Source organism: Geotrypetes seraphini, chromosome 4 (genome assembly GCF_902459505.1).
Source record: "Geotrypetes seraphini chromosome 4, aGeoSer1.1, whole genome shotgun sequence".
Lineage (NCBI taxonomy): Eukaryota > Metazoa > Chordata > Amphibia > Gymnophiona > Dermophiidae > Geotrypetes > Geotrypetes seraphini.
In genome coordinates this window covers 297,392,651-297,416,204 of record NC_047087.1, presented here as the reverse complement: position 1 = coordinate 297,416,204, position 23,554 = coordinate 297,392,651, and the positions used below count along the sequence as shown (strand labels likewise).

Sequence of the window (23,554 nt, the reverse complement as noted above, 5' to 3'; positions counted from 1 at the left end):
ATAAGAAAAAAGAAAAAAGAGGAATACAATTTCCGAAAAGGTTTACGCGAGCGGGAAGGCGAATGAGAAAAAAGTTTTCAACAGCCGTTGAAAGTGCGTCTTCTTAGCTCCGCGGAAACTAAGAAACTGGGGACCGCGCGCCCCTGTCGGGCGGGAAGGCACTCACGCGTGCGCTGTGCGGCCTACTAGAACTTTCCAAGTTCTTAGAGTGCAATCACTCTAAAATTGTCCGTACCGGGGCTCCGTCGGTGCCGTCACCCATCAGTCAAGAATATGCTGCCTGCTTGTCCTGGGATAATGATAACTATATGCAGCACATGGTCCTCTAGCTTCAGTGAAATCTTCAAGATGAAATCACCTCTACTGATTCTAGCTATGCTGAACACAAGACATCTGCCAAGACTTTTGGGCTACTATGCTAATTAGTGTAGCTGTACCTCATGTATATCTCCCAGGATCTAGTCAGGCCATGACCAAAGCAAAACAGCCACCTAGTTATCATGGCACAACATAACACACTGCTTCCCAAGACAGCCTACTGCAAGACCACTCATCAGAAAGCAATGTTACTTACCGTAACAGTTGTTATCCAGGGACAGCAGGCAGCTATTCTCACTAGTGGGTGATGTCATCCGACAGAGCCCCGATACGGACATCTTGCAAGCATGTCTTGCTTGAAGAAACTCAGAAGTTTCGAGATGCCCGCACCGCGCATGCGCCAGTGCCTTCCCGCCCGATGTACCGGGCGTGTCTCCTCAGTTCAGGTAGCTAGCCTGAGAAGCCAACCCAGGGGAGGTGGGTGGGACGTGAGAATAGCTGCCTGCTGTCCCTGGATAACAACTGTTACGGTAAGTAACATTGCTTTATCCCAGGACAAGCAGGCAGGTATTCTCACTAGTGGGTGACCTCCAAGCTAACCCCAATGGGATGGTGGGAGAGTTGGCAACTTAAGAGAACAAATTTTGTAACACTGTTTGGCCAAACTGTCCATCCCGTCTGGAGAAAGTATCCAGACAATAATGAGAGGTGAATGTATGAACCGAGGACCAAGTGGCAGCCTTACAAATCTCCTCAATCGGTGTCGATCTGAGGAAGGCAACAAAGGCTACCATTGCTCTGACCTTATGGGCTGTGACCTTACAGGGAAGGGATAATCCAGCCTGGGCATAGCAGGAAGAGATACAAGCCGCCATCCAGTTGGAGATGGTGCGCTTCGATATAGGGCGTCCCAACTTGTTTGGATCAAAGGAGACGAAAAGTTGAGGAGCAGTGCTGTGTGGCTTTGTGCGATCCAAGTAGAAAGCTAAAGCACGTTTACAGTCCAGAGTGTGTAAAGCAGATTCTCCAGGGTGAGAATGAGGCTTTGGAAAGAACACTGGAAGCACGATGGATTGGTTGAGGTGAAATTCAGAGACCACTTTAGGCAAGAATTTTGGATGAGTACGAAGAACCACCTTGTCATGATGGAATACTGTGAATGGTGGATCCGCCACTAGGGCCTGAAGCTCACTGACCCTGCGAGCAGACGTGAGGGCCACCAGAAAAACCACCTTCCAGGTGAGATACTTAAGTGGAGCCTTGTTGAGAGGTTCAAACGGAGGCTTCATGAGATGAGACAGGACAACATTGAGATCCCAAACCACAGGAGGAGGTTTGATAGGAGGGTTGACATGAAAAAGTCCTTTCATAAATCTGGAAACCACAGGATGAGCAGACAAAGGTTTCCCCTGTAGAGGCTGATGGAAAGCCGCAATAGCACTCAGGTGGACTCGTATAGAGGTAGACTTGAGACCAGACTGAGACAGGTGTAGAAGATAGTCCAACACAGAGGATAGGGAAGCTCGCTGAGGCTCCGTGGCATTGGAAATACACCAGGAAGAGAATCTAGTCCATTTTTGGGAATAGCATTGTCGAGTAGCAGGCTTCCTGGAAGCCTCCAAGACCTCCCTCACTGCTTGAGAGAACTGGTGGGGAGTTACGTTGAGAGGAACCAAGCTGTCAGGTGAAGAGACTGCAGGTTGGGATGAAGCAGTGATCCCTGATGTTGAGTAAGCAGAGAAGGAAACACTGGAAGAAGGACTGGTGTCCTGCTGCTGAGTTGAAGCAGAAGGGAGAACCAGGGTTGTCTGGGCCACCGAGGAGCTATCAGAATCATGGTGGCGTGGTCCAATTTCAATTTGACCAGGGTCTTCTGAATGAGAGGAAATGGAGGAAATGCGTACAGAAATTGATTCCTCCAATCCAGCAGAAAAGCATCTGCCTCGAGGCGATGAGGAGTGTAGATCCTGGAGCAAAACTGAGGCAGCTTGAAGTTGTGGGGGGCAGCAAAGAGGTCTATCTGAGGCGTCCCCCACTGAGCAAAGATCTGATGAAGGGGGTCGGAATGGAGCGTCCACTCGTGAGGCTGTAAGAGACGACTCAAGTTGTCTGCCAAGACGTTGTCCTTCCTCTGAATGTAGACAGCTTTGAGGAAGGAGTTGTGGCGAACAGCCCAATCCCAGACCCGAAGAGTTTCCTGGCAAAGAGGGGCCGAGCCCGTGCCCCCTTGCTTGTTGACATAATACATGGCGACCTGATTGTCTGTGCGAATAAGGACCACCATGTCGTGAAGCAGATGTTGAAAAGCTTGGAGCGCATTGAAGATGGCTCTGAGCTCCAGAAGATTGATTTGATGGAGTCGCTCCGCACTGGTCCAGAACCCCTGAGTGCGAAGACCATCCAGATGAGCCCCCCAGGCATAGTTCGAAGAATCGGTCGTGAGAACTTTCTGGTGGGGAGGAGAGTGAAACAGCAAACCTCTGGATAGATTCGAAGAGGTCATCCACCAGAGAAGAGACTGCCGTAGAGCAGGAGTGACTACAATGTGACAGGATAACGGGTCGGACACCTGAGTCCACTGAGATGCCAGGGTCCATTGAGGAATTCTGAGATGTAGTCTGGCAAAAGGCGTCACATGAACTGTAGATGCCATGTGGCCCAAGAGGACCATCATGTGTCTCGCTGAGATGGATTGGCGAGAAGACACCGACTGGCAGAGTAGAAGAAGAGCATTCATGCGTTGAGGAGGAAGGAATGCTCGAAGCTGAATGGTATCCAGGACCGCCCCGATAAAGGGGAGAGACTGGGTGGGCTGAAGATGTGACTTGGGAAAGTTGATCTCGAAGCCCAAGCTTTGCAGGAAACAAATGGTAGTCAAGGTCGCCGAAATGACTTCTGGAGCTTACGGGGCCTTGATGAGCCAGTCGTCGAGGTATGGAAACACCTGAAGACCCATGGTCCTGAGTGCAGCGGCCACCACCACCAGACACTTCGTGAAGACTCTGGGAGACGAGGAGAGGCCGAATGGAAGCACTCGATACTGCAGATGTAGATGTCCCACCCGAAATCTGAGGAACTTGCGGGAGGCCGGATGAATAGGGATGTGAGTGTAGGCCTCCTTGAGATCCAGAGAGCATAACCAATCGTTCTGCTCGAGGAGGGGATAGAGAGAAGCAAGGGTCAGCATACGGAACCGCTCCTTGACCAAAAACTTGTTGAGGACTCGAAGGTCCAAAATGGGACGCAGATCGCCCGTCTTCTTCGGAACGAGGAAGTACCGGGAGTAAAACCCCCGGTTTTGCTGATCTAATGGAACCGGCTCGACGGCCCGAAGCCGAAGCAGAGCCTGAGCCTCCTGAAGGAGAAGAGCGGTCTGCGTCAAGTTTGAAGGATACTCTCTTGGCGGGTGGTCCGGGGGGACCCGTTGGAAATGAAGAGAGTATCCTTCTCTTACGATGGTAAGGACCCAAAGGTCCGTGGTGATGGTCTCCCATCGATGACAAAAATGATGGAGACGACCCCCAATGGGAAAAACGGGGGGAGACAGAACGAGGTCGGTTATGCTCCCTGGAAGAGAGTCAAAAAGGCTGAGAAGCCTTGGGTGCAGCCGGCATCTGAGGCTTCTGCTGAGGCTTCTGGGGAGGCTGTCTCTTCGCAGGTTGTCTCGCAGGAGGAGTTTGCCTCGGCTGATAACGCCGCTGATAAATCAAAGGCGGCCTACTGGGTCGAGACTGTTGAGGCTTGGGCTTAGGCCGTAGGATAGACTGGAAGGACTTCTCATGATCCGAAAGCTTCTTAGTAACAGTCTCGATAGACTCATCGAACAGATCCGCCCCCGCACAAGGCACATTTGCAAGCCTGTCTTGGAGGTTCAGATCCATATCAATCGTACGGAGCCATGCCAGGCGACGCATGGCTACCGAACAGGCAGCAGCACGTGCCGAGAGCTCGAAGGCATCGTAGGAGGATTGCATCAGCTGGAGGCGTAACTGGGAAAGGGTCGCCACCACCTCTTCAAACTCGAATCGAGCCTGAGCATCGATAAAAGGTATGAACTTGCGGAGCACCGGCAAGAAGAAGTCCAAATATGAAGAAAAGAAGAAATTGTAATTGAGCACTCGAGACGCCATCATAGAGTTCTGGTAGATACGTCTACCAAACTTATCCATCGTCCTCCCTTCTCGGCCCGGTGGTACTGAGGCGTAAACCTGGGAGGGATGAGATCGTTTGAGGGAGGACTCGACCAGGAGGGACTGATGAGAGAGTTGCGCTCCCTCAAACCCTTTGTGGTGGACGATGCGGTATCGAGCATCCTACTTGCTGGGCACTGCAGGGATGGAATATGGCGTCTCAAAACAGCGCATGAAAGTCTGGTCAAGCAGTTTATGCAGAGGAAGCCGGAGCGACTCCGCCGGAGGGTGAGGCAAGTGCATGGTGTCCAGATACTCCTTGGAATATCGAGAACCAGTGTCCAAAGTTACATCCAAGTCATCCGCCATTTGTCGGAGGAAGGAAGAAAAGGACAGCTGGTCCGCCAGCGCCGGCCGGCGAGACGGACTAGAAGAAGTGGAAGCCTCCGGGTCCAGAGAGAGCTGGGAGCGGCAAGGAGAATAGGAGGTAGATGGTTCCTCATACTCCGGTCCCTCAGGCGGGGATAAATCCGACGAGGAGTATCCCATACGCTGCATCTTCTTTTGCGGAGACACCTCCGAATGACGCGAGGAGTGTCGAGACGAGTGTCGAGATCGATGCCCCTCCCGGTGTCGGGATGGAGAACGGGACCTCCTAAGCATCGCACGGTCCCCCGAAGCCTCCACGGAATGGATGGGACTAGATGCAGTGAATCGTAGAGGTGGCAAGGATGCGGACTCACGCGATGCCACCCAGGCCTGGTATGGAGTGCGGAAGAACTCTTCCTGCGAGGCGGTATGCCCAGGGCTCCGATTATCAGGGGCTGGCATAGTACTCTGATGGCGAGGAGGCGTGATGGGCTCCAAAGGCGGCATATCACTAAAGGAAACCCGCCGTGAGGCTCCCGCCGCCCTCCGCCGATCCTCCTCGTCGAGCAGTGAGATCGAACGACGAGGAGGAGGGGGAGGGGGCGGTCCGCCCCCCGGGACCAGGAGGTCACCCTGAATGGAGGCGATAAGCCGGGGTCCCATAGACTGCATAAGCTCGACAAACTGAGCTTCCAGCAGGGATCGCAGCGAAGCCGATATGGAGGGATCCGCACCGAAAGGGGGTCCTCCAGCACGGTCTTCGCGCTCCTTTGCGGCCAAGTGCTTCTGCTTGCTAGCTTTAGGCACTTTGATGACCACCGGAGGGACAGTGGAAGGCGGTACCTGAGCCGAGGAGACAGGGACAGGCACCGGTGTCGAACTCGAGGCTGAAGTCGGTGTGAATGATGCCGGCTTCAAAAGGCCAGATGCAGAAGTCGACGATGCAGGTTTCGCATGGACCGGCGAAACATCAGCAGAAGTGGAAGCAGACGGCTCCTTAGCAGTCTCCATCTTAAACATCGACTCCCAGAGCAAGCAGCGCCGTTTAAACGAGCGCGCAGTAAGCGTGGAACAAGGCCGGCACGATTTCGGTATGTGTTCTGGACCAAGACACTGAAGACAGCGTCGATGCGGGTCCGTCAACGAAATCGCGCGCTGGCACTTGCTGCACTTTTTAAAACCGGTGATTGGCCGGGACATAGGCCGGAAAATCGTCGCCGCAAGGTCGAAGGCGCTGGGCCTAAGCCACGAGGCCGGCCCGGCCGAACCGCCGGAAGAAATAATTTTAACTTTTTTTTTTTTTTTTTGAAAAGAAAAACTAATTTAAAGTAGAAATAAACAAAAAACGCGGTATAAAGAAGGCAAATTTTACTGAAATTCAGTCAGCGCAGAATGAAGTGAAACTTCTCAGCTCCGCGGAAAGAAAAGAACTGAGGAGACACGCCTGGTACATCGGGCGGGAAGGCACTGGCGCATGCGCGGTGCGGGCATCTCGAAACTTCTGAGTTTCTTCAAGCAAGACATGCTTGCAAGATGTCCGTATCGGGGCTCTGTCAGATGACATCACCCACTAGTGAGAATACCTGCCTGCTTGTCCTGGGATAATAAAGACTTACAAACTACACCTTCAATAGCAGAACACATTCTCACTATGCTTATTGTAGCTCTTCAATCTGGACCAGATACCCTTCCAAATTTCTCCACAACAAATGATGATTAAACAAGAACAAAATAAAATTTGACAATACACCAGATGAATAACAGAGCAAAAGTCAAGAGTGGTCGAGAGCTTTAACCATAACATAACAAATTCACTTAAATGCAAGCTTTCAAGAGTCATAACAAAAAAGTGCCCATAAAACTTGTATTAAAAGGTGGTAGTGGTAACTTGGAGCTTCTCGAGAGCATGAAGGCAAAAAAACTGACTGCTCAACTTGTTTGCCCACTCTAAGACAATTTATTGATGTAAAAATCTAGACATTATCATCAAAACATCCATTATGTTGCTAAAAGTCCATATAAATAATAACATAGTAACATTAATGATGTGTATATGGAACCTTGTATCAGACCCAACACGATCCATGTTTCCACCTTCTGGGCTTTCCTCAGGGGTCCTGATGTGACATGTTTTGATAATATTATCTGGAGTTTTTTATCAATAAATTGTCATCTATCAAACAATTCTTGAGACATCCAGAGACTTTGTTCCACCTCTTTGGTTTTTGGAACTACCAGCAACTTTGGAACATAGGTCCTCCCTTTTTCTTGCTCTGATCGCTTTTCTGATTACATCAAGAACATTTCTTAAAGCCACTCGATGCCCTCTTTGACAGGGAGGGGAAAAAGGCAGACTAAGTTAATGGGCTCAGTCACACTGGGGAGGTTTAGGAACTAGAGTAGCGAAAACGGTCAATGCTCCCAGAAGGAAAAATGGGGTCAGAGTGACCAAAGGTCAAAAGCAAAAAATTGACAAAAATGAACTAAACTCAGATAAAATACTGGAACACAAAAAAACCAAGAAAATATGAGGAAAATACTGAAAAATAAGTATGGGAAAGCACAAAAAAATGCAAAAGTTCAATGCACTGAAAAGAGACAGCTTCTTAGCTCCATGGAAAATGAACTGATGGCTCTGTGAGCCAACAACAGGCAGGAAGGCACCATCACATGTGTAATATGGGCTCTGCCTAACAATTTAAAGAGACAGTGCACTTGGCAGTGTCTGTTCTATCGTGTTTCCACAAAAATAAGACAGTGTCATATTCATTTGGGGCCCAAAAACACACTAGGTCTTATTTTTGTAAAGGGCTTATTTTTTTTCATATCATGACCATATCACCCTTCCTTTCCTTCACCCCAATTCTTCCTCTTTCTTTCTCTCCCCACATGTGCAACATCTTTCCTCCCCTCCCACCCATCCCCTTGTGCCTTCCCTCTGCAGCATCTTTCTATCCTTCCCATCCCTCGTGCAGAAGAACCCTTGCCCAGTTTCGATCCTTTCCCTCCCTCCCATCCCTCATGCAGCAGAACCTTTGCCCAGCTTCCATCCTTCTCTCCCTCCCATCCTTGTGCAGAAGGACCCTTGCCCAGCTTCCATCCTTTCCTCCCTCCAATCCATTGTGCAGCAGAACCCTTGACCACCCGCCACCAGCCGAACCGCCAATCGCTAAGTGCTGACCCTCCATCCTTCCCTCCCAACCAAGCCCCACCAACTGCAACCATAAATACCTTCTGGCAGAGGAGCATCTGGCCAGCAGCACTCTATACAGGCTGCTTTGTGGCCTTCTCACTGGGGCCTTCAGTGTGTTGCATTACTGATGACATCAGTGACGTGGCAGAGGGAATTCCCCAGCAAAGCGGCCGTGAAGCAGTCTGTTTAGAGTGCTGCTGGCCCGACACTGCTCTGCCGGAAGGTATTTATGGTCGCAGTCGGCGGGGTTCCGTTGGGAGGGAAGGATTGGGGGTCAGTGGGGGTTCAGCGGTTTGGCTGCGCAGTGGGGGAAGCGCAGCTGCCTATCAACTAGGGCTTATTTTCAGGGGCAGGGCTTATATTATATGGTAGGTTCCGTGGATGATGTAACCCACGTGAGAATATTATGCCTGCTTGTCCTCGAAAAAACTCTGATTTTTAAAGCATTTACTGTGATACATTTTTCTTCTAGAAATTTTTTTGGAAGAAATGACTGCATTGAGACACAACTAACCAGTCAGGAAAGTATCGTATGCAAATTTATCTCATGCATATTTAGTGTGGATATCCTGAAAACTTGACTGGCTGGGTGCATCCCAAGGACTGGTTTGAGAACTCCTGTATTAGAGGAAATAACTCCATTACTAGCAATTATACTATATCTAATGAACACTACAGTGAGCTATTCAGCTGCTAAGTATTCCATGTGCTAAACTTATTTTTAATAGTGAAGAGGTCTTGTAAAATGTAGTTACAGTCTACTTACCAGTATGGAGTACCAATAAAAGAATCTCTTCTTTGAAATGTCTTTGTGTTTTTGGCTGACACTCCAAAATCCGCTAGAAAATAAAGAGCAGGAAATCAGTTGCATGAGTGGGATATTCAAGAGTGTTGAAGCAAAGTGATGTTACTATATAAAAAATGTGCGAAACTTACCCAGTTTAATATCACCATCTAATGTAAACAGAATATTGCCAGCTTTTAAATCCCGGTGAATGATCTTGTTTTCATGCAGGTAGTTCAATGCCTCCAAAGTCTGCTTACAAACTACTTGAATCTGTGGTTCTGTTAAGGGTCTCTCAAGTTCTGAAACCATAAATTTACAAATCATTTTCTTCATTGTTTTATTGTGACTTGCTTATTTATATTTACACCAAAAAAATAGGGAAGAAAGTATTTTCAAAGTGTAACCCACTCCCAAATAGTAGCAAAAGCAAAAATTAATCCTAGAAGTGGTACTTTTAAATAAAGCACAAGTGACTGAAATTATATAAATTCATTGGTGCTGAGAATTTGTTATCAGACTGCAAGACTAGCTCGCATGGTCTGAGTGTCTGAAGTATCACCTCTAATCATAGCACTTACAAGTAAGTGTTAGTATTATTTTGTGTATACTTTTTATATTTGCAACAAAACTTCAAAAAAATAAATAAAAAACATGACTTATCTGAAACGTTGGCTGCAAGGGGTTCAAAAAGTTTTAGGTTCCGACGCGTTTTGTCAGAGGCTGTATCAAAGAACCCATACTGCAGCGCTCAGATGAAACTCTGCCTCACACAGCCACGAGCTTGATTCAGAAGAAGTTGTAAGACTCATCTGAATCAAATTATTTCTTTTTTTGATTTCTATATTCATGAAATTGTTGCAGATATAAAAAGTATATACAAAATACTTACACTTGTAAGAGCTATGATTAGAGGTGATGCTCAATCCATAAAGGCTAGTCCAACAGTCTGATAAATTCTCTGAGCACCAATGAATTTGTATAATCAGTGGTTTCAATCACTTGTGCTTTATTTATAAGTACCACTTCTAGGATTATTTATATTTACAGGAAAATGTAGCTGATATATAACCAAGTAAGATTTTGCCTAAAAGTACAAAATCTAAATATAGAAAAAACTCCCAAGGGTTAGAGTAGGAAACAATATCAACCTAAATCTAAACACTACTCTCTTCAAAGGATGTAGAGAAATCACTGTTCTTCAATCTCAACAATGTTGAGAAAAAGAGACCTCAGTGCACGCATCAATTCTCAATTCAAGCAGAAGCTGAGCAGTTGAGAAGGCATACACTAATCATAGGTCAGAAAAAAACCTCCACACATCATTAGTTTTGAAAACAGTGATTCCCCATAAACATTTGGAAAATAAATTGTTTGTGCAGAAAGCACAGTTACTTAATGTAATAGGTAATATCTGGGAACAGCAGGCAGATATTCTCACATATGGGTGATGTCATCTATGGAGCCCGGTACAGACAGTTTGACAAGTGAACTTTTACTTTAAGTTTGAAAAACTTTGTGACTGCCCACACTGCGCATGTGCGATTGCCTTCTCGCCCAATGTCAGCTCGTACCCTTCAGTTCCATAAGCAAGCTAAGAAGCCAACCAGAGGAATTGGGTGGGATGTGAGAATATCTGCCTGCTGTCCCCAGATAACACCTGTTACGGTAAGTAACTGTGCTTTATCCTAGGACAAGCAGGCAGCATATTCTCACATGTGGGACTCCCTAGCTTACTGCAATGGGATGGAGGAAGTATTGGCCATTAATAAAAAATTAATTCTGTAATACTGCTTGTCCAAAACGAGCATCTTGTCAGTTCTCTTTTCATGGTTCTTACGTTGTCAGAAAACCAGGGGGAGGAGAGATTGTGGGGATGGTATTTTATTTCTTTTAGGTTAAGCCTTCATAGAGGGTTTTTACTTCGGTGTGCCAGGCCATGGTGGCTTCATCTATGGATTTGGGATTAGGATTTAAGTGTTCTTACCAGGTTGGAAAGGACTGAGGAGAGATCCTGAAACTTTCTTATGTTGAGATTGTTTCATGGTTGATGGTTGTTTTGCTGTATAAATGTGGTTGAATGTGATTAGATGGTGGTTGGACTAGTGTACTGGTTTGATGGAGCAGCTTGCAGTTACTGTGTCGGTAGATGAATCTTTCTGAATAAAGATTAGGTCTAGGACTTAATCTGCTGAGTGAGTTGGTGAGAAGATTATTTGATGGAAGCCCAGGTCTTAAAGTGACATGATGAAATCTGCTGAGGATCCGGACTCGTTTGGGTAGTCTACGAAATTAAAGACTTCTAGGACAGTGATCTGGTTTTAAGTGCTAATCACTTTGCCAAGGATGGATAGCAGGCCATCTAAAATGATCATAGGGGAATGGGGCACTCTGAATATCAGGGTGATAAGATCTCTGTTTTGACCCACTGAGAAGATGAGGCATTCTAGTGCGTTTAGTGTGATAGTGTCTCTTAATCTTGGGTTGAGGATGGATTTATGATGGTGGCTACACCTCTTCTTCTACTGTCAGTGCGTGAGCAAGTTGGAGCCTGATAGCTGAGGGGGGAGGGGGCAAAGCATGACTAGAGTAGCTCCATGTCAAGTTTTTATGATTAGGAAGATGTCCCAGTTATTGTCTACGATTAAGTCAATTAGAATGGCATCTTTGTTGTTCACAGATCCACATTTGTGAGAGTAAATGCAAAGTGATGCACATTGGGAAGAATAACCTAAATCACAGTTACCGGATGCTAGGGTCCACCTTGGGGGTTAGCACCCAAGAAAAGGATCTGGGTATCATACGATGAAACCTTCCGCCCAAAGTGCGGCCGCAGTCAAAAAAACAAATAGAATGCTAGGAATTATTGAAAAAAGGGATGGTTAACAAGACTAAGAATGTTATATACTCCATAATGCGACCTCATCTGGAGTATTGCATTCAATTCTGGTCTCCTTATCTCAAGAAAGTTATCGTGGCACTAGAAAAGATTCAAAGAACAGCGGCCAAGATGATAAAGGGGATGGAATTCCTCTCATATAAGGAAAGACTAAAAAGGTTAGGGCTCTTCAGCTTGGAAAAGAGATATGATTGAAGTCTACAAAATCCTGAGTGGAGTAGAACAGATGCAAGTGAATCGATTTTTCACTCCGTCAAAAATTACAAAGACTAGGGAACACTCAAAATTATAGGGAAATACTTTTAATTATAGGAGGAAATATTTTTTTCACTCAGAGAATAGTTAAGCTCTGGAGCACATTGCCAGAGGTTGTGGTAAGAGCAGAGAGCGCAGCTGGTTTTAAGAAAGGTTTGGACAATTTCCTGAAGGAAACATCCTTAGTCTGTTATTGAGAAAGACATGGGGGAAGACACTGCTTGCTCTGGATCAGTAGAATGAAATATTGCTACTCCTTGGGTTCTGGTCAGGAACTAGGAACCTGGATTGGCCACAGTGAGAACAAGCTACCAAGCTTTATGGACAACTGGCCTGTCCTAGTAAGGCTATTTTTATGTTCTTATGAGTCTTTTAGGTACGGATGGAGGTGGAGTGGGGAGACAGGCCTAAGGTAATGGAGTCTGTGTGCTACAGATTTTACATGGGGGTATTTGCTAAGGTCACCGTATCTGCCCTGACCTGTAATGACTGGACAGAAGAATACATGTCGAGGAGAATCATTGTCAAGAAGTAGAATAGCAGGAACAATGGCATTTGCATTGGTATAAGACAGTTTAATAGTATAAGACTGTAGAAACAACATTTAAGTAGGGAGGACAATAACATCTGAAGTACAATTCTGAGGAAAGTGATGATATAAGACAGTGTACAGTATACTGAATGTCAGCTTCAGTAGTTTCTCGAGATAGGGTTGGGCTCTGGATTCATCTACTGCGTCTAAAGGAAAGAAAATTAACAGGTAAGAACATAATTTTTCCTTCCTTAGCAACAGCAGCAGATGAATCCAAAGACCAATGGGATGTAACAAAGCAATCCTCAATCTGGATGGAAAGCAAACGATGCCTCCGCAACAAACGAAGCACTAATTGCTGCCTCCGGATGCACCCTCACATCCAACTGGTAATGCTGAGATAAAGTATTCTTGGAAGACCAAGTAGCCATGTGACAAAACTCCTCCAAGGAAAAAAAATCTCTGGACTGAGGCCAAGTAGCCGCCATTGCACTGGCTGAATGGTCATGAAGTTCTTCCGCCAACCGCTTCCCTGCCATCAAGTAAGCGTAAAGAATGTCCTCCTGAACCCTTCGAGCAATGGAGGCTTTGGATGCTGCCATACGTTTGTTGTGTCCCTTGAAGAATACAAAGAGGTGATCTAAACGACTAAAAGTCTTTTGAAACGTACAGATTGTGGAGAATGCTACGCACTTTTAAAAAAAACGCAGTGAAAAAAAGCTCGCCTCCCCATTCCTCCTCCCAGGAAGAAGGAAGGAAAAGTGAGAGCGGCATAAAAGAAAGGATGACACCACCTTAGAAAGAAATTATGGTACTGTCCGAACTGACACCCCAGAATTTGTAAATCAGAAATAAGAATCTCTGCCTTACAAGGCCTGCAACTCGGAAAACTGCCGAGCTGAAGCCATGGCCACAAAAAACACCGTGTTCAACGTCGCAGCCTTTTGGATTCTCAAAAGACAAGGTTGAAACAAAGCCTTCTGTAAACTGTGAAGAAGTACCTTAAGACAGAGCTTCTTAAGAGGTGTACCAATATACTGTACTCCTTTTAGGAACTGAACTACATGAAGCTGAAAAGTAAGCGAAGAGCGAGATACCTAGCCCTTGTAACAAGCTAAGATTGCCACTTGAAGCTGAAGGGAATTGAACGCTAAGCCCTTGGAAATACGCTTGTGCCAAAAAAGAAAGAATATAAAACATAGAAGTCTGGAAAGGTGTCAATGTTGAGAAGTACCCAAGAAAGGAAAAGCCTCCAAAAGGAAGCATAAGCCACAGGTGAAGACTTCTGTATCGCCTGGAGAAGAGAAGAAATAACCTGCTTCGCATAACCCTTACACGTCAGCCATGACTTTTCAAAAGCTAGGTTGTAATATCAAAGTAGGACGAATATCCATGTTGATTGGACCCTAGGTGAGTAAATCCAGAGATACCAGGAATCTCAACAGTTCGTCCGTCGAAAGACTCATCAGATCCGCATAGAAAAGATGGCGCAGCCAATCCGGAGATTCTCTAATTACTGTGCCCTGAACGCAAGCTTGAGATGGCAAATCCATCCAATCATCAGCCAGGAGAAAACACTTAAAAAGAGAAACCAGAGACGAGAAAGAAGCAACACTGCTGATTGCCACTCCCTGCGTCTGCTGAAGAAGCTAGGAAGCTTTGAATTTTGAAACGAGGCCATGGAGGCTAGATCTCACTTTTATACAAAGAGCTGGAATGCCTGAGCAAATAGTTTCCAATTTTCAGGATGTAGAAGATTTTACTACTACTACTACAACTAGTTATCATTTCTAAAGCACTGAAAGGCGTACACAGCATTGTACATTTTAACATACAATAGATGGTCCATGCTCAGATTTTGTGGTGAGAAAGTCTATCTAAACCCTCTTCCTGTCCTGTAAAATGATGCGCTGACAGAAGAGGAAGATGAGATTCCACCCATTGAAGTAGAACCATTACTTTACTCGCCAACTGAGTACATCACGTACTTTCCTGGCTGTAGAGAAATACCACCGTCATAACACTGTTCTAAAAGACCTTTTATCATCATTCCAGAAGAATGGTCTGAAACTCCTGAAGCAGTAGCCTGACCATGCTTCAGTCCAGAAAAATGAACGAGTATTGACTCCTTGCGCTGAGGATTGAAGGCACTGAGCCCCCCAACCCGACAGCCTGGGATGTTTGGCGACTTTGAGCCAGTCCAGCAAAGACCGAGGCATGCCCTTGAAAAGATTAATCTCGCTGAGCCACCAAATTATATTCAGTGATGCTTGAGGAGCCTACTAGATACTACAATTGGAGCCTTGAGATACCGGGAACCACTGGAACAAAAGCGACTGCTGTAGCGTTCTCATGTGACAGCGAGCCGAAGTTCCCAGTGGAGTCACCACCATAGATCCTACTGAATCCCATACTCTTGTTCTTGGTGACTGAAGAGGGCAAACCTGAGACTGTAACCTGTCGCCCCAGTCTCTGGGAAGAAACACATTCCTCTCCTACGTGAACAACATCCCCCAATATTCCAATAATTAGTATAGGAGAAAAGAGCTCTTTGGAAATTTGAAGATTCACATCCAAAGAATTGAAGAAAAGAAGTTCAAATAAAAGAAATCACCAGTTTGTATCTGACAAATTGACCTGGCTGGAAGACTTCTGAATCAAGCAGTCGTATAAGAAAGAAAGTACCTGAATCACCTGTTTGCGCCAAAACGCCAATACTGCCCTCATTTTCTAAAATGTTCATGGAGCCGTGGCTAGGCCAAATGGCATCTGCCAAAACTGATAGAGCCAAGCGAAGATAGTGCAACCAGAAACCAGAAAAGAAGTGCAAATAAAACATATACTCACAACTTTGTTGATAGTGCCGAGAGATGCCGGTTGCTCAGCACTATGAGGGCAGAATTGTTTAATAGTCACTATGGTCTCTTTTTTAATTTATTTTTTTAACAGTGAAGGTAAAGAAGAAAAATTGAGACCCAGTCAGACCCTCTATCACTGGAGGGAGGGTGAGGCAGGGACCTGGGGGGGGCCCAGGTGTAACCCCTAAAGCTGGCACCGTTCAGCCGGACACCCCTGTCTCACTGAAGAGAAACCTCAACAGGAAAAATAGAATGGCAGTCTAAACTGAAGAGAAACCTCAACATGAGAAATAGAATGGCAGTCTAAACTGAAGAGAAACCTCAACAGGAGAAATAAAATTGCCATCTCACTGAAGAGAAACCTCAACACGAGAAATAGAATGGCAGTTTCACTGAAGAGAAACCTCAACAGGAGAAATAAAATTGCCATCTCACTGAAGAGAAACCTCAACAGGAGAAATAAAATTGCCATCTCACTGAAGAGAAACCCCAACAGGAGAAAATAATTTTCCAGTCACAGCCAGAATCCAGGAGCTAGTTGAATAGTGACCACACCTGCTGGGAGATAGAGCATACTGAAGATGCAGGAGGTGTGCCAGCCAATAGGACCACCTGTTAATCAGTTTCTCTATCTCCACCTGCTGGTAGATGTGTGCTATCCCATTGGTCTCTGGATTCATCTGCTGCTGTTGCTAAGGAAAGATTTAATTTTGTTGTTCTTCTTGAGTATTGGCTCCAAGAGGGTTTAGACATAGTTCCCTGCTTGGTTTACATTGCATTTTGGCGGGGCCCCCCTAGGTGTCAGCCCTTTAAAGAGCTAGGCTCACTACCAGGTGTCCGTGGGTGGGACTTCCAGCCTTTCGATGCAGACCCAGCCGAGGCTCTGGTCCTGCCGGGGAAGGCTCCCTCCTCCACATCCTTCCTCACCTCGCTGGCTTGAAGAAAAAAATGTATCTTTATCTCTGTCAGCCCTTTAAAGGGCTAGGTTCGCTGACTAGGTGTCCGTGGGTGAGACTTCCAACCTGCTTTTCTTTTTCTTTTTTTTAAATTCTTTATTAATTTTATAATTTTTGACAGTTTCAGTCAAAACATAAGAAAAAATACTATGTAAAACAAAATATCTCCATAAATGGCATTCTAAAACATAATACAAAAGGTTAAGTTTACATTATATTGCATAGTTAGTCCACAATCTAATAGAGACGGAGCTGAGATTCGCTGAAATTAACCCTCAAATTAGATAGCAAGGAAAAGCAGAAGAAAGCTCGACTGCCCTTGAACAATTCCTCTCTGAACGGATTTAGAAGAAGAAGCAGAATAAGTATTTACTTAATATCCTGGGATGAAATAAATTTAGATAACTGCTGCGGCTCATAGAAAACATCTGTTCTCTTTATATACCAAAATGCACTTACAGGGGTATCTCAGAACAAAGGTCGCCCCTAACTATCGCCCGAGGTCTCAAAATAAGAAACTGTTTTCTTCTTTTCTGGGTTGGACGTGAAACATCTGGATACATTCTTATGGTATTTGACAAAAAGGGAACATCCTTATACTTAAAAAACAATTTTAGCATCCATTCCTTATCAGAATCAATAGCAAACTATACCAATAAAGTAGCCGAAACTTGGGTCTCAGTTTCCAACCTCTCCAGGAAATTAGACAAATCCAAACTAGCAGCAGATAAATTCTGCTGGTTGGGATTTTGAGACTTAACTCTCCTAGGTAAATAATATATTTTAGAGAGAGGTAGGTAAGAGGACTCAGGCACTTTCAGAATTTCATTTAGATAGTGCTTAAACATAACTACTGCAGTTGTGGAAAACAATTTTAGAAAGTTAATAATCCACAAATTGCATCTCCTAATGGAATTTTCCACCATTTCTTGTTTAAAGTGAAGATTAGCACTATCTTTAACCCAAGTTAGTGCCCTTTTTTTTTTTTTTTTTTTTTTTAATTCTTTATTCATTTTAAAAATCTTTCACCAAGTGTACAATATTCATAATCAACACAATGAAACAAGGCACTTGCATATCTTACATTATAATCTAAACATATAAATGTAACCCTCTCCCCACCCTCCCTCAAAACCCTTCATTCATGTAACGAAACCTATCTTTGTATCCCTCCCCCCTCCTGTTATTATATGATGTCTGACTAATAGGAAAATGACATTTAATCATGACAAAAAGACGCTAATGGCTCCCATATTTTAATAAAATTATTATAATTTCCATTTTGCGTTGCTATTGATCTTTCCATTCTATGTATGTGGCATAATGAATTCCACCAAAAATTAAAGTTTAACCTAGTATGATCTTTCCAGTTATTAGTAATATGTTGGATGGCAACTCCAGTCATGATCATTAAAAGTTTATTATTACTTGATGTTATCTGACTCTTTTTTCTCATATACATTCCAAATATCACAGTATCATAAGATAACGCTACATGGTTTTCCAATAAACAATTTATTTGATCCCAGATTGAATTCCAAAAGGCTAAAATATGAGGGCAGTAGAATAAAAGATGGTCCAAAGTCCCTACCTCCGACTTACAATGCCAGCATCTTTTGGACAAAGTACTATTTAACTTTTGTAATCTAACTGGGGTCCAAAAAGCTCTATGTAATAAAAAAAACCAAGTTTGTCTCATAGACGCTGACATTGTACATCTCATTCTCCAAGACCAAATTTGTGGCCATTGAGATGCTGAAATCTGATGTTTAATCTCAATGCTCCAAATATCCCTCCAAATATCCTTTAACCAAATTACTAATAGTTTTATACCACTGTGCGGCCTGGTGACCCAGAAAGTCCGCCTGAAAACATAAGAAGTCCAAACTGGATTGAGTATTAAGATTTTTCCATTCAGGGAACCCCGCCTGAATGGCCTACTTCAATTGCAACCATCGAAAATATTGTGATTTATGAAGCCCAAATTTATGTTGCAATTGTGTAAATTCCAGCAGTTTGCCATTAAAAATGACATCATTTAAATTTCTAATTCCTGCAATTATCCAATGTTTCCAGACGATCTTAAAACCGCCAATTTGGATCTTGGAGTTTAGCCATATGGATTGATTGGTGGATTTATTAATAGGGAATTCTGTTAAATTACTAACAAATCTTAGTGTTTTCCAAGTATCTATTAAAATTCTATTTTCTTTGTATAATTTGGGCATCTTGATACTGAGAACATGAGAAAGATGTAAAGGAAACATGAGACGCCATTCCAAATATAACCAATCAGGAGTATATTCAATGAGCTCCGGGAGGACCCAATACATACCTTGACGTAAAATATAGGCCTGATGGTACCTATAAAAATTTGGAAAATTTACCCCACCCTCCTTAATTGGTTTTTGCAAAGATACTAAAACAATTCTAGGAGTTTTACCAAGCCAAATAAATTTGGTAATTATTGAGTTCAATTTTTTATAGAAAGATCCATGAAAGAATACTGGTATCATACCCATTTGATAGCAAACCACAGGCAATATCATCATTTTAACAGTTTGGACTCTCCCCCACCAAGATAAATGTAATGGATTCCAATGTTCACATAGTTCTGTAACCTTTTTTAATAAAAATTTTTCATTTTCTTTTACTGTATCATCTACTGTATTTTTTATCCAAATTCCTAAATACTTCAATCCATCCTCTTTCCAAACAAAAGAAAATGAATCAAACATACTTTTTAAACAATGTACATTGAGTGGAAGAATTTCAGATTTATTCCAATTTATTTTGTAACCTGAAAATTTACCAAACCTTTCAATCAATTCTAACAAACATGGAATGGAGGAACTTGGATTTCTCAAATATAGTAAAATATCATCTGCATAAACAGAAAAACTTGTATTCCCAGTCATTTCGTGGAATACCCTGTATCTCCTTTGTTTGTTGAATAGCTAACAATAGGGGTTCTAAAACTATATCAAAAAGCAAAGGAGATAATGGACAGCCCTGTCTAACTCCCCTATGAAAGCGATCTGATAAATTATTATTAATATATAATCTTGCCATAGGGGAGCTATACAAAGCCTGTATCATTTGAATAAATCTTGGACCAATGCCAAACCACTCCAATGCTTGATACATAAACTTCCATTCCACTCTATCAAATGCTTTTTCCGCATCTAGAGATACGGCAAAAGCCAGATCATTCATGTTTTTAGTTAAGTTTAAGGTATGAAACGCCAATCTAGTGATGCTAGAAGAATGCCTATTTGCAATGAATCCAGTTTGGTGTACATCAATTATGAAAGGGAGAGCCTTAGCCAATCTCAAGGCCAGAATTTTAGCTAATAGTTTTCCATCCACATTAATTAACGATATCGGCCTGTAGTTTGAAACCAAAGTGGGATCTTTATTTGGCTTTGGCAAAACAATAGTCAAAGCTTCTGCCATAGTACCTGTAACACAACCCATATTTAGTTGAAACTGATACAAATTTAATAAATGGGGTAGTAAAGAATTTTGAAATGTTTTGTAGAATTCCACTGTGAAACCATCCCCACCTGGAGCGGATCCAGCTCTAAGAGACTTCAATGCTGTTTCTAATTCTTTTAATGATATAGGCTCATCTAAACTTTTTTTCATATGATCAGGAAGTTTTGGAAGTTTTGATATGATCAGGAAGCCCTCTAATGACTTCAAAAAATCCAAACCTTTTTGAATTTTATCATCATAAGACTCGGAAGAATACAAATCTTTATAAAAATTAAGAAATTGATTTAAAATATTATTAATCTGAGTATATGTATTTCCTTTTCCATCTTTTATTGCAATTATTTTTACTCTTCTTTTTTTTGCTTTAAGATAATTTGCAAGTAATCTTCCCGCCTTATTAGAACTTCCATAATACAAAGTTTGCTGGGAAAACAAATCTTTCCTCGCTAATCTTGAAGAAATCTCATTATATTTCCCTTTTACCTTTAAAAGAGCTTGTAAAGTATCCTTACATTACATTACATTAGTGATTTCTATTCCGCCTGTGCCTTGCGGTTCTAGGCGGATTACAAATTATAAGAGATCTGGACATTACCGAGAGAATTGCGTAACAAAGATTATCTAGAGAATTACATAACAGTGATTCATGTACTTTACATGGTGTGGTAGAGGATTCAATTATAAGAATTACATAGCAGAGAATCAAGTGATAACAGGGTACAGTGGAGAATATCAGTATATACGGGTTACAGACGAGAAGTTACCTAACAATGACGTAAGAAGTTTGTTGGATAGTGAGGTAGATGCTTATTTAGGAATAAGAATATTTTTGGAAGGAAAGATTCTAGAGTTGACTAATGTGTTATTCAAGAGAGGGAGAGCTTGTGCGAAAGGGGAGGAGATTAGTTAGTAGGGACGTGTTTTTTGAATAGAAATGTTTTGATTTCTTTTCGAAACACTTTGATGTCTGTTGTGTTGATCATTAGTTTGGTAATGGTGGGGTCAATTTTCGCTGCCTGTGTCGCTAGAAGGCTGTCGTATAGTTTGTTACGTCGGGTACCATTATGAGGAGGGAAGGTGAATAGGTTTTGAGTTCTCCTTGATCTGGATGAGTGGTAGCGGTATAGGCGGTTGTTTAGGTAACAGGGGGCAGTTCCATGGGTTACTTTAAATAGTAGACAATAGAATTTGAATTGAGTTCTTGCTTTTATCGGAAGCCAGTGAGAGTCTACATAAGCAGGGGTGATGTGGTCAAATTTGCTGAGACAGTAGATGAGTCTGATGGCTGTGTTCTGAACGGTCTGTAGTTGTTTTATCATGTTGTTTGGGCATGGTAGGTAGAGGCTGTTGCTGTAATCCAAGGTACTGAGTGTGAGGGATTGTACAATGATCTTGTAGTGTTCTTTGGTAAAGAACTTTCTTATTTTTCTTAGGTTTCGCATGGTGAAGAATGCCTTCTGTATAACTTTGTGTATCTGTGTCTGCATAGTGCAGCGTCTGTCTAATTGTATTCCTAGAATTTTGAGAGTGCTCTGTATAGGATATTTGATTGCATTTACTTCCAGTTCTGTTAGTGATGGCTTTTGTTCCTTCTCTAGTAGTAGGAATTTGGTTTTCTCCGCATTCAGTCTCAGCTTATGGTTCATCATCCATTTTTCTACAGTTTCCAGTGTTGTTTTCAGGCGTCCATTGGAGATGGGGTCTTGGATGTCAAATGGGAGAATGATTGTTATGTCATCTGCGTAGCTGAAAGAAGTTATATTTAGGGCGTCTAGGGCAGTGCCTAAGGAAGCTATGAAGAGGTTGAATAGTATGGGTGATAGTGGGGATCCTTGTGGTACTCCGCAGGGGTTAGTCCAGGGGTCGGATAAAAGATCTTTTGACTTAACTCTATATGATCTTGTTTGAAGGAATCCTTGGAACCAGTTGTGAACTTTACCAGTTATTCCTATGGCATCTAGTATCTGGAGAAGTATTGGATGGTCTACTAGGTCAAATTCTGCTGAAAGGTCAAGTTGGATGATTAGTAACTTGTTTCCTTTGCTGAGGTGCTGTCGGGCTATATCTAGTAAGGATACCAGTAATGTTTCTGTGCTGTGATTAGCTCTGAAACCAGATTGAGTTGGATGCAGAATGTGGTGGTCTTCTAGGTAGTTGGATAGATATTGTGCTACTAGACCCTCTATGAGTTTGATGTATAGTGGGATAGAAGCGATTGGTCTATAATTTGTTGGGTTGTCTATTGGGCCTTTGGGGTCTTTTAGTATGGGGGTGATTATGATTTTGCCAAGTTCCGGAGGGATCTGACCTTCCCTGAGGGTGGTTTGCAACCATAGCGTGAGACAAGTTATGAATTTGGTGGATGCTGTAGCTAGTAGGTAAAGAGGACAGTTGTTCAAATCACAGGAGGATTTGCTGTATTTTTTGTACAACCGGACCAGGTCTGACCATTGTGTCGTTGGGAAGTTGGTCCAGGTCCTATCTGCTGGGATGGCTTCGTCTTTTGTGGGTTTTATTAGTATCTCTTCTATGGTATTTTGAGAATTGTTGAATGTGGCTCTGATTGTGATGATTTTATTTTTGAAGTGGTCCGATAGTTGTGAAGCTGTTGGAGTCTGGATTCCTTGGATGGTGAGGAAGGGTTTGGTATCCATGAGGTTTTTTACAATGCTGAAAAGTTTTTTGGTGTCTGGTTTTTCAGTGCCAATTAGTTTGGAGTAGTAGTCTTTTCGTTTTTCCTTCAGTTTGATTTTGTATTGTTTGATTTGGGATCTCCATTCTGTTTTATTGTGGTCTTGTTTCTGTTTTTTCCATGTCCTTTCTAGTTGCCTGCAATGCCTCTTTAGGTGTAGGAGTTCAGCGTCAAACCATTTGTCTGATGGTCTGCATATTTTGTTTTTTGTTTTTAGTGGTGCTAGTTTGTTCAAAGCGGTCTCACTAATGGAACGCCATGTGTTTATGAATTCCTTGTGGTTGTTTAAGTCTAATGCTGGGTCTACTGTGTCCCAGAAGGTGGTGGGTTCGATTTTCTGTCTGGACTTGAAGCTGGTTGTGCTTGGAATAGGTTTGATGTTATTATGCACCCAGTTGATGGTGAAGGTGTACTTGTAGTGGTCGGACCATAAGGTAGGATTCCAAGAGCCGTTGGTGATGTGGATGTTTTGTGTGTTGAGGTTGGGAGATGTGTAAGCGGCAATGTCAAGTTGATGGCCCTTTTCATGCGTGGGTTCAGGATTGAGTAAGATAGGGTGTTGATGAATGAAAGAATGTCTGCTACTTGTTTGGAGGTGTGGTCTTCTAAGTGGAGATTAATGTCTCCTAGGATCAGATTGTGTGGGGAAGATAAGGAATTCTGGAAGATAAATTCTTCTAGTTCTTGTTTAGAGGTGTTCCATTTTCCTGGTGTGACATAGCATAGAAGGCAGTTCAGAGATCCTGTGAGAGAATTGTCAGATAGTTGGCAGGCAAGAAGGTCTAGGTGAGAGGTGGAGTGCCTGGTTAGGACTTTAATGTTGAAGTTGTTTTTTTACAATGATTGCTAGACCTCCACCTCTTCTGTTTTCTCTGCAAACTAGCTCTAGTTTGTATCCGTTTGGGCAGAATTCAGTAATGCGAGGATCTGAGTCGGAAGTGAGCCAGGTTTCGGCTAGGAAGAGGCAGCCTAAATTATCTTTGATCAGCCAGTCTTTGATTAGATCTGTCTTTGGGCTGATGGATCGTATATTCAAATATGCGCATGCAATTGATGTGAGTTTAGTGGGA

At 43.3% G+C, this 23,554-nt stretch overlaps 1 protein-coding gene across 2 annotated transcripts in view; it reads right to left on the bottom strand.

The window, feature by feature from the left end:
• Nucleotides 1–23,554, bottom strand: part of SLK (STE20 like kinase) — a 277,359-nt gene that overhangs the window by 224,486 nt on the left and 29,319 nt on the right. For both annotated transcript variants that reach the window (XM_033941264.1, XM_033941265.1), the window contains exons 4-5: nucleotides 8,947–9,096; nucleotides 8,777–8,849 (exon numbers count right to left, since the gene is read on the bottom strand). In XM_033941264.1, the coding sequence (XP_033797155.1) occupies nucleotides 8,777–8,849; nucleotides 8,947–9,096 (223 nt within the window). The remainder of the gene's footprint in view (nucleotides 1–8,776; nucleotides 8,850–8,946; nucleotides 9,097–23,554) is intronic.